This window comes from Xylocopa sonorina, chromosome 10, assembly GCF_050948175.1.
Source record: "Xylocopa sonorina isolate GNS202 chromosome 10, iyXylSono1_principal, whole genome shotgun sequence".
Classification (NCBI taxonomy): domain Eukaryota; kingdom Metazoa; phylum Arthropoda; class Insecta; order Hymenoptera; family Apidae; genus Xylocopa; species Xylocopa sonorina.
The window spans coordinates 2,048,466-2,060,926 of record NC_135202.1 but is presented as its reverse complement, the minus strand read 5'-3'; the positions used below and the strand labels follow the sequence as shown (position 1 = coordinate 2,060,926).

At 32.8% G+C, this 12,461-nt stretch overlaps 2 protein-coding genes across 3 annotated transcripts in view; one reads left to right on the top strand and one right to left on the bottom strand.

Moving 5' to 3' along the window:
* LOC143427895 (B-cell receptor-associated protein 31-like) overlaps positions 1-12,461 on the bottom strand; it is a 71,370-nt gene that overhangs the window by 34,964 nt on the left and 23,945 nt on the right. The window lies entirely within an intron of this gene.
* LOC143427890 (tRNA pseudouridine(38/39) synthase) lies at positions 2,303-9,790 on the top strand. Its single transcript, XM_076902389.1, has 6 exons — positions 2,303-2,451; positions 3,787-3,914; positions 4,005-4,570; positions 8,993-9,284; positions 9,507-9,643; positions 9,726-9,790. The coding sequence occupies exons 1-6, from the start codon at positions 2,380-2,382 to the stop codon at positions 9,782-9,784; spliced, it is 1,254 nt and encodes a 417-aa protein (XP_076758504.1). The 5' UTR covers positions 2,303-2,379; the 3' UTR covers positions 9,785-9,790.

Sequence of the window (12,461 nt, the reverse complement as noted above, 5' to 3'; positions counted from 1 at the left end):
TCAAGAGTCTTTAGATCCTGACTTTGGTTCCTGTTTTCATCTGGTTGATTTACTTTGATATAAAACAGCTCTTCGACTCAAATAACAGCTCTTCAGACAAGTTTTTCTGTATCTAATTTTCATTTATATCTGTTTCTTTTAGAAAATCGAATTTTATTACTTCTGTTTTCATGGCGGAGTTCAACTTTCTTCTTTGCATATGACATCCTTGGAACAACTATTTTTTTATTTATTTTCATTCTACAAAGGATAACAATTTGTACCATATATCCAATAAACGTGTATCTTTTCAATTCAGTATCATACGTCATTCATTGTATATTCCGATAATCGGTTGTAAGCGTTACTCGAAGCCTTTATTAGCCTTTCGTTATGCTTCTGAGCTCCGATAAATACCCGCGGCTTTGCTACGTTTGTCTCTCGGCGCCACCCTGTCTTTTAAGAAATAATCGTAAAATATATTACATCTTAAATATATTACATTAGATAGTAAGTAAACAGTGTCGATGGACTATTCGGATAATCAAGGTATTCAAATAATCGACGCTGTACTGTGATTGAAAAATGTGAATAATAACGAAAATATTAAGAAAAAATGAAGAAAAATGTTCGAAGTACTGTTATATTGTAAAAACATCCAGAATTGTCATAAGTTACAAAAAAGGTCGAAGACTACTACAGGCATCGAAGGTACATCCACGAGAAAGCAGACAGTCAGTCTATATTTGGTTTTCCTTGACTGCTCTTATTCGTACAATATTGAAAAGTGCGATAATTAGTCGTGTGTATTAATATTGCGAGGCCATTTGTTGTCAATATATCACGTAAATTTCGTTCTTACAAACAACAAAAATTAGCCGAACGAAAACGAAGTTGCAAAAACATTTTGCCTGATCACTCGCACATTCGCGAATGTGAACACTTCTGCATCGTTCACGGAATCAAGTGGAATGCGAATCACAAGCTTGCGCCCAAATTAGTAAAGGTCTGATATTATGACAGACATATAGTAGACGTAATATATAAAAGACAAAGAAAAAGCAATTGGACTTAAAAATGAAAAGCATGTACTGGATAATACTGGGATACAAATCGCTACTTAGTAGAATAATTCGCAACGATACCTAAAGATAGTATAAAAAACCACCTCAAAACGAATTGGCTAAAGAGCTAAGCAAACCATTAAAACTCGGAAGATTAAAACGGAATAAGCCGGTCGATCTACAGCGCACCTGCATGCGATATTTACGTTCGTCTAATTCGCTGATTGGCTTTATAGAGCCAATTGTAAATATTTTCGCTATAACGACGAAAGGATGTTGCGAGATGATAATGTAAGAAATATCGGGTAACGGGGCGTACGGGCGGTCAACGAGGGCCGTGTGCATTTCTCTGTGGCATCGCCCCTCCCGGATTAGACTATATTGAAATCTGAAATTGATCTATATTGGAAACTAAATTGTCAACAAAAAAGGAATCATAATTTTGCATCCCTCAATATGCAATTTTAACAAATTTTTATACAGACTGTTCATTTTACAAGTAATTAATTAATTACTAATTATTTAATTTCAAATATAGGTTCTATTGCTATTTTGCTCTCTAATTATTTCTGTATGTTAAATAAAATTTGTTATTGTATCTGTACAGATGTTTACATAATATAATTTCATTAGATAGAGATTCTTAAAGTACAAGATTTGGTACAAGTTGAAGCTGCTAGAACAATTGGTAATACAACTTTAGCCCTCGTAGAGCGTTTATAATTTAGAACATAATCGAACCTTAATCTAATAAAAAATATCTTCAAAACTTCCCAGAAATGCATTAGACGAGGCTATTTTATACGTGCAACTGTTTCACATATGCGACATGCACACATAAAGATAGATTTCAGTGTGTTGGTAGGGCGGTCTTTTATGAATATCTTGGAAATGCAACCCATACCCGTATTGTACTCGTATTCAGCTTGTCAAAATGAATAAAATGACTAAATATCAAAAGCTCGCAGGAATAATAGAAATGTTTAGTTGTAATGTTTACTCTCAGAAAGAAAAGGAAATGAGGTTTATCAAAACGCATTACATTTTGTTAAAAATGAACTTTTTAAGTATATAGTATCATAAATAAATTTTGGTATATATCGTTGTTCGTATAACGATATTCATACCAGTTGAAATTGTATATTCCTTCTGTAGTATACTGTCTTCTTCATAAGAAACTTTTCTTGTTTGAGGTTATGTACAACTATACTATATTTGGTATATGATCATACATATGATTGTATCAAACTGATAAGCTTTAAATTTGTCTATAATTTATTACTTCTTTTTCAATTTTCTGTAAATATTTTTTGTTATCATATGAAAGTGTAAAACTATGTCAATCACGTGTAAAAGGAAGAAGCAAGAAATATTACAGAGAGATGAACTTCAACTACTTAGTAAATCGGTAAATATATATAATTAATTTAATTGCATAGAATAATTTGAAGACAAATTATTTACTAAGATTATTTAACAGGTTAAGTAGAACAGTGATCGCTTGGTTCCACCTTTTTAATATATTAAAAAATTCTCTTAATCTTTTTTGAGTCATAGCAAATAATTTCATACTTGGTTATCGCTATCATGAAAATTACAATATATAGATTATGAATGAATAATGAAAGATAATGGATCTATGCACTTTAAGAATTAAAATATAAAAGTCTCACAACAAGCTTGATCTTATTACATCGTAAATGTATGTAACGTAAATATATGTTAGAATATTTAAAGGGAAGCTTGCTATAGAAGGGAAAAAGGAAATACGATATTTATGTTCATTGATATTCTAAAAATAAGGCATAAGCATTTATTATTATATATATTATACTGGTAATGCACTTAAGATACAAACTTGCTTTATTATGAACCATCAGGCGTTTGGTTTGAAGTTAAATAATAATTTTATTGATCTAAATTGATGGTGCTCGTAAAACAGAATAATAATTTTAGTAATATGATAATTTCATATGATATCGCAAGTGCAGAAATTACATTTCACGTATCTAGTAATTAATTAATAACAAAATGGTTGAAGCACTATATTATCAGTATTACTTTGAGATGTCAAATGTTCTCTTACCCATACTGAAAGCATTCCATACATGCAAACATTTATTCTAAATTTGCTTTATTAAAATATACATATATATGTATGTATTTGTTTGTAAACAATCGCAAATAATTATTCAAATAGATATGACTCCATCTGCTGTCATCCTAATTTCTTATTAGGCAATCATCACAGTACATGTAGTTATATGTAAGTATACATATAATATATAAGTAATTTATGGGCTGAGAGCACTCATGCATATTTGTTATATCAATTAGTTATAGTGTAATACCTATGTTTTTTACAAAAATGAATTTGGATATTATGAATTAATAAAATTGTGTAATACTATAATATTGAAGTGACAAATTTGGTAGGTAGTAAAATTTTTGCTTAAGGACAAAAATTGTATATTTTATTATTAAATATCTAACAAAAATTATCAAGATTCATTGTTTCTATATTAGTAATTTAGGAACCGTATATTCAGTATTACGAAAGTAAACCTTCAAAAGCAAAATAATGTATATTTGTGAATATAAATTACTACGTTTTTGTAGGATAAATTAAATTGAATTCTACTTAAGTATTTTCAACTGCAAAATTATTACTTAAACGTTTGGATCCTAATGGTAGAAATATAGTTACTGTATATCTGTTAAACACCAAATATGTTTATATTAGGAATTAATAGAAAAAATAATACAACTAGAAGAGAGAAACAAGCAATTGAAAGCAATCACTAACAAGAAAGATGACAAAACACAGCTTGAAGATAGTTTTAAATCGCAAAAACAGTTTGATTTTTCAAAGTACGTAAATATATCTGTAATTAATTGAAAGAATTATAGTTATTATTTTGATAATACTGATAATATTAGTATAAACCATTGTAATTGTAGGTGTAACACAAGACATATTCTCCTGAAATTCTATTATCTTGGGTGGAATTATAATGGTTATGTTGTACAAGAAAGTATTGATAATACAATAGAGCAGTATCTGTTTGCAGCATTAACAAAAAGTTGTTGTATAGAGTCACGTGAAAAGTCAAATTATCATAGATGTGGTAGAACAGACAAAGGTGTCAGCTCATTTTCGCAAGTGATATCTTTGGATATAAGAAGCAAGTTAAAAGCAGAAGATCAACATAAATTGGAAGATGAGCTACCATATTGCAAGATATTAAACAGACTGCTCCCTTCTAATATAAGATGCATTGCTTGGTGTCCAGTATCTGCTGATTTTTCAGCAAGATTTAATTGTAGAAGTCGTATGTACAAGTATTTTTTTCCAAGAGCGAACTTGAATATTGTAGCTATGGATAAAGCTATTAAATATACTATAGGAGAACATGATTTTCGAAATATTTGTAAAATGGATGTTACCAATGGTGTTATTAATTACACAAGGAAAATTATTGATGCAAAAGTATGTCTGTACCGTAAAAATTTTAAGAACATCTCAGGTAACTATTATATCTGTACTATTTAAGTATATTGCAATTATTGTTCGGATTTTAAAAACATTGTTTGTTGTATGTTTCATACACATTGTATATTGTATATACAATAGTATACTATATGTATACATTATAGTATAAGTAGTATATATAATATACTGTATATATTATTTCCTTTACAACTGTTATTCATCTTCATTACTCTGCGGTTATGGACAACTTCTTTCTTGAAACCAGAAAAGAAACTTAGAGGTTCAACAATAAACTTTTGGGAAACAGCTGTTTAAATTTCAAAAATCTGTAGAATAAATATATTTCATTCAGTGCTACACCACATCCTGCTCATGATTTGTGTAAAAAAACCCGATGTAAGTTTAATATTAATTTATCAAACTGTTAACTTGAATATTTAAAAGAAAAAAGTCAAATTAAATGTAGTACACCCTCACTATTTAATACAAGAATGAAAATGAAAAAATACTATCAGTTATGATATAAGAAATCTGTATTGGAGAATGACTCTACATTAAAACTGTTTTTATTCAACTTTACCCAAAGCATCAGTTATATAGTCCCGTACAGTGGTTTCTGCATATTTTAAATAATAATAATAAGTAAAACAGTAACAAAATAGTAATAAGAAAAACAGAATTTAAATAAATTATCTTGTAGATGAGTTAAACAGTATCGACAAAAGATGCATTTGAAGTATACTTTGTTATGAATTTCAGAATAGTGAAACCAGTTGGTCCATGTAACCATTTCGTACAATCAATTAGTTAGGACAGAAAAAATGGTACGATCAATTTTACATTATGACATCTTTTTGAAAAAAAGAAATAATAATTTCCTCATAATAGAGTATATAAAATTCAGTTTAGTTTGAAAATTTAGATTAAGTTAAAATTCAGTAATTCGGATTGTGATACATTCAATGATTTCCTTGAACATATTCAATGGTCATCAGACAACAGGCACAACGTGTTGTCTCCAGTTTTTATATAGAATGGTACAATTGGAAGCAATTTTAATTGTTATATTTTAAAAGATTACAAAACATTATAGAATATTACGATCTGATCAATGAAAGGAAGAATTTAATTCTGAAAAAGACTTAGTATTTTTATGACATTATTCAAAGATTTTGTTAAATGACATATCAAAGCTTTAAAAAAGACTTTGTAGAAGCGAAGTTGAAATCTAAAAAGAAAAGTTGAATCTGAAGCTAAAGGAAAAGAGGAAAACCAATGAAAATTAATTAATGCATAATATGCATAGTACTTTTGTAATATTTGTATAATTTTAAAGAGAAAATAAAATTTCGATAAAATATATGCTTCCCTTTTTTTTTTCTTTTAAGTTAGTACTTGCTTTGTGATTAATTTTAATCAAAAACGGTATTTTTTTCTTACTCAAAACAACATAAATCTGAAAATTAATTCCTCGGATCTGTTTACTAGACCTCTTTTCCTATTTCAGGTCATAAATACATACATAGGGTGTTAAAAAAAAAACTATTCAATATTTATATGGTACATAGAACACACTATACAGAGTAAAAAAGTCTTAATAATAGTTATAGTATAAGTCATAGGTCGAAAGGTCAACTGTTTTTGAGATATAAATATTCTTGTTTGCTAGTGTTATGATTAACTTACTTGGTTTCCATCGCATGCAATCTTTACTTCAAGTTCTTAACTTCTTGTTGTTCTTAATACCTTACAACAGTACTTGGATAATATGTCTTTGACAGAAAGAGTACCGACGTGGTACATGCATAACAAGACTTCACCTCATTTTGTTTTCGACACTTGATGGTTAAAGATGGATTCGACTTAAAAGAATTACGTAACCGGATCCACCGTGCCTGATCAATTGAATAATTCATCGGAGATGTGGAACTTTCACCAACACTTTCGTCGTTATTTCCATTATCAACCCATATCGAGTTTCGTGTGTATGTTGATGTTGAAGTCGGAATTGGTCTTTCTTGATCACCGATTTTTTGCACTAGGTATCTGTCGTTGCGTGAAGTTTTTGTAACCTGATAAGGCCTTAAATACTTGGTAGCTAATTTCAATCATAGACCTAATTGCGTTAATTTTATTGCCACTAAATTTATGACGTTTGTTGTATGTGTACGCAGAAGCGCTAGTTTACTATTGAAGGATACGAATGTTGAACTCGCCAAAATAAATTCATAAAACGTTCTAAATGGTCTAATTTCATTGGAAAAGAATTAAAAAAATTGTTTTTGGGTTTAACTATTTGTTATATTCTATGCTGGTTGGTGCCGAGGCACGTATATGTTGGAACGAAAAGGTAGAAAAATTCAACACGAGATAGTTCCTTGGGACCGTAATCGCAACATGTTGTATCAGGAAGCAATAGCTAGAAAATTAAATATAAATATTTATAATAATACTAAAATTTTTATTCTTTAATTCTAAAGTCCGTTATTAATTATTTTATTAAGAATGTTTGAAAATGTAATATTTATATTTCATATCACGTGATCTACACAAAACTGTCATCAAATGCTGATTGTTCTTGTGAATATTCTTTGCAAAAAAGAGAAACTTGTTTCTACGTTTTCCATCATGTTTTATATTGACTTTTCAACAAATATTAAAATACAATCGACATTATTTTATTCTTTTTTTATTTCGTAATATACTGTTTTTTGAATTTTGCAGGTATAATTTTTAGTTTGGTTTTTATGAGCTCTTTCCCAAACCTTTGCAAATTCGTCAAATTGGCCGGTATTCTTTGTATTGATACGATACTTTCGCTCGGCACTGAAAGAGCTAGATTGTCTCCATGTTACTGCTTCAATGTCCTCAGGAAGAATTTATGACACTCCCTTAGCGTCTATCGTTTTCCCTTTTTCGCTCGGCTTGAAGGTGACGAAAGCGAAGCGGCACCCTCGAGCGCTTCGACGCCAGCTTTTTCTTATACCTTCAGCAGCTGATTTCGATCGATATCGCTATATTGCGCTTTACCAATTCTCGTTCCACACCTCCCTCACTTTCATCTACAACCATACACGTTGGTAACGGATTCCGATTAAATGCATCGCCATGAACCATGTTTTCACCTGGTCTGTGTTCTATCTCGTATTGAATAGCCTGACTGTTTTAAATGGTATGCCAATTAGGTAAACTTTCAATTTATATGAGATGAAAACTATTATCGCACTCACTCGTTTCGCTGTAAACATATTGCACGAAATCCATGCATCGAAGCATCCGTGTGTAATTTCGTAACCACTCCCCTCTTCTATATTTTCAACATTGGTTTGGTATTCGTCGCATACCTCGGCTGATAAATCTTTTGACATGCCGTGCTATCGAGGAGTAATTCGTTTTGAACTTTCGAAGGTAAACTGTCAAACTCAGAACACTTACTTCGAATATGTATTATCGTTGATTTTAGAAAATTACACTTTTGCCAATTTCTATTTAAACCGAACTGTTCGGCTGTGTTAATTAGCTCGCGAAAGCGTTTTTATGTAAGTTAAAGTGTTATTTTTTGATTGATTAGTTCTTTGAAAATTAAGTTCTGAAAAACTGCAGGAGAATTACAGAGACCGAATGGAGTATATTTAAATTTGTATCGTTCGTTCTCTTCTATTACGTTTTGTAAATCGAGGGTAGTGAAAAATACCTTCCATTTATCCATTGATCCTTAAATACCTTTCCATTTATTTCACGATCACCTATGCATAGCTTCGTATTGCTAGCTTTCTTTTTTACCAACACCATAGGATTTCGAATTAATCAGGTTCAAGCAATAAACTATCTTAGTCGAACGGAGTTGTAGGGATTTCTAAAGTATACATTTTTTTTTCCTTTGTCGGACTGTGATTTATCAGGGTTCCGTGCACGCCCGTGTTTTTTACAAACAGCACCTGAGGTTGGTTTTTACGTCGTAACATAAGGGACGAGAATATATAACAGATAATTTAATGCAAATTATAAGGTCATTTGAAGTGCACAAACACGAATACGAATAGTTTTTTTTTCCTTCTCCTTTTTCGTGAAATCGTGTACGTATTGTGATACACGTGTATTTCCGTATCCGTATGTCCATGAATTAAAATGTAAATGTATCAACTACACGTGTATCTTAAATGTATACGTGTAATAGATACATATAGTAACGTTTAATATTAGGACTTTTGGTATAATATCTCCGAAAGCGTTAAAGTTAGTGGGAGAAGTTATATTTTGGAATTATGTCCTCTGAAACTACCACCATTGTTATTAATTATTAATTATTCCCTCTACAGTACTTGTTCTTGCATCATGTAATCTTCATTTAAAATAGAATAAATATATTAATTTCAAAAATATTACGTTTAATCAAGTGCCGTGATACCATATTCTATGTAATTAAATAATACATGTACCGCACATTTAATTACAGAATATGATATATGTGAAATGATTATAACGAGTCAAGCATTTTTGTGGCACCAAATTCGTTGCTTAATGGGCGTGTTGTTTCTTATTGGCCAAGAAAAAGAGAAGCCTGAAGTTATTTTAGAACTTCTAGATATTGCGAAATGTCCCAGGAAGCCACAATACAATTTAGCTCATGCAGTACCACTGAATCTTTGGTATTGCGAATTTGAAACGAAGGAATGGTATACTGATAAAGCCGAATTGATGAATACAATCAAACTTTTGCAAAAAGAGTGGACCTTGAATACGGTAAAGTACGTATAAGTCTGATAAATTGTGTTATTAAATGTAATAAAATTGTCAACAATCCTTCTCTTCATTATTGGACAGGCAACTTTTCTTACTAATATTATTGGACAGTCAACAGCAAAACGATATCATTAATGCACTTTTCAATCCATGGCTTTTGTATTTTTAATGTCTAGGTACGTATATTTTGTACGAGTCTCTAATGAATATTTTTCTTATTTGAACAGATCAGTTATGGTTGAAGATATGCTGTCAAATTTAGAAGATGAGATTGACCACGGAGATATATCGTGCCAAATTGATTTGTTATTGCTCGGTGTACAACCCAAAGTGTATCAACCTTTAATGAAACGAGCCACTTGTGGTTAGCCGTCTTCTCACTAATATCTTTCATTTCAAATTTCCCAATGGTGCGAATAGTAGTTCGGTGTTCTCTTTTTTTGCAGAAAGTTTGGAAAATAGAATAAAACATTACGAGGAACATAAAAAGAAGAGGAAACAATGAAAATCTATATGGAATCCCTGTGTGAAATATGCAGGAAATAATACGAATAAATAAATATATTATTATTTAAATAATAAGAGATTGTAATTTTAATAATTTACGATACAAAATATTTCATCAAATTTTTTTTTAACCAAAACTGTTTTGCTGCGAGTGAAAGAGGAGAGAAGAAAGGAAAAGAGAGGGAAGAACGTTTTGTCCTGGGCCTGCTAGTGGACTCATCAGTGTGGTTACCTAACAGGCCCCGCCTTAGACGCGGGGATATTAGGGACAGGTCAAGGAGTTGTATATATTGAAACGGAGAAGGAAATGTACACTTTCGGAAAACTGTCGGTATCCCTCTAGTGGCGAGTGTCGAAGGGCCGCCACAGTATAAAGAGAGAACGAAGATGATTTATATTTATTGTATAATACCATACTAATAACACTTGTATTTTCATAAAGCATTTTTACATAGCTACGTTTACATAGCTAAAGCAAGTTTACATAGCTACGTAAAATGTTTTTACTATGTGCAACAGATTGAAATCGTGTACAACTTCTTATTTCCTGAAATTGTAAGCTGAAGAGGCGAGAACATAGAATTAGGCTGAGCATAGGAGAAAATTAGAAATTGATAAAGTTAAAAGGAAATCAAGTGATGCGAAGGCGCCATCCGCTACTTCTATAAGAATTCCCATTTGAGAATGATTTTTGTGGAATTGAAAGTATAATGTAACTGGCAGATTATCTTTATAGAAGAACGTTTTCCAGAAGAGGAAGGGTAATATCTTCGTCGCCTGGTGTTTAACACTAGGTTTACCAAGAGATCATTTTGACTCCTCTGAAAAAACTTTTGGTTACTTTTCCTCAAGGAACTTATTGCCGTATTTTATGAGTATATTTTAATTCGATTAGAGATTAAATTTGTGATTATATGTCTTATAAATGTAAGTAAAAAGTAATTAAAATATTCTCATAAAATACGGCAATAATTTTCTTGGAAAAAATTAATCAAAAGTTTTCTCAGTAAACCTAGAGTTAATCCATTCACTGCCAGGCAAATTTAGAGCGTCTTACTCTGGGTACCAAAATTTTATTTTAAAGAAAACATGGGATTTCACAAAATCTAAATATTAAGTCACAGATATAGAACTGAAATGACATTTATTCATTTACATCCTTTCTAATAAATCCTAACTGAAGTGGCTATAAATTTATTCCAACTATAATCAATCTGAAGTTGTAGCGCAAACTACGAGATATTTCGTACTTGGCAGTGTAAGATGTAGATGAGAATAAAGTAAAAACTCGATTGCTCAACGTTTACTGGGCGTATTTATTCCTGGTTCACCCGAAGGTTCGTACAAGAATGCCTTCTTAGGCCATTCGTACTAGCCTCGAGGACACCCTCAACGTCATGGCCCATTCGTATGTTTAGACAAGGCCCCGGAGTGGGGCGATGCCGCAGGGAAATGCACACGGCCCTCGTTGACCGCCCGTGCACCCTGTTACCCGATATTTCTTACATTCGGCCATACTGACGTTTAGGTCTGCCTTCAGACTTTACATAATAAATAAACTTAAACTACTGTCATCGTGTCACGATACCGTCTTATCATTGTAACCGATGATGGATACCATCGTATCCCTTATCTGGACGAGACGCACTTCGTACCCCTACCTGGCCACCACCCTGCCTGAGATACTCTTTGTATCCGTCTGGTTCGGTGTTTACCTTGATGGTATGCCATTGCACCCATCAACGGTTACCATCTAGGGTACGTCTCTCATCGGTACGAGATGCACTCTGCATCCCTTACCGGCCACCACCCTGCCTGAGACATACATCGTGTCCGACCGGTTCGGTGTTAACCTTGATGGTATGCCGTGCATCCACCAACGATTGTTGCCTAGGGTACATCTGTACCCATGCTGGGCATCTTAACACACCTCGTGTCGTGACGCACTTTGCGTCCTCCTTCCCTGGCCGGTCATCTCTATCGAACCCGTCGTGGAAGGGTGTTGTTAAGTCCGTCCGCCACAAAAGCCATTGCCTTCGCACGTTGGAATGTCTTGCCTGGTCGTCGGGCAAAACGGCTATTCGTTTGCCAAAGCCTTACGCCTTGGGCTTCTCTTTTCCTTTCTGCGAACACAATTGAAAATACATGAGATAATATTCAATTTGTAAAGCAGTGGACCTTCTATCATAAACTACATTAAACAAAGGACCTTCTATCATAAACTACATTAAACAATAATGATCTAATCGTCGTGGTCATCCCCTTGGATCGTAATCCATGGCTTGATCCGGTCGGCTGCAACGACGGTTCGCAGTCGTCTCGAGCCTTCTCTCAGATCTTCCACTTCATACCGATCATTGGGTAATACCATTCTTATCCGAAAAGGTCCCTTGTATTTCGGTAGCAGCTTGCGGCTACTCCCCGTCGAGGGTTCACTGGTCACTTGCACCAGCACCAACTCGTCCACGGTGTACCTGCGAGCTTCCCTTCGCGTCCGGTCATACCGCTCCTTCTGCATCTTCTGCTCATGAGAGATGTGTCGACTGATTTCTGCTCTCAACGTAGCCAGATCTAGTCGATCCATTTCTTCCCGTATAGCATTCAATACGGTTCCTTCTGCCATTGTCTTCGCATCACACCCGATCAACGCTTTCATCGTTGTCGTGTTGATGCTC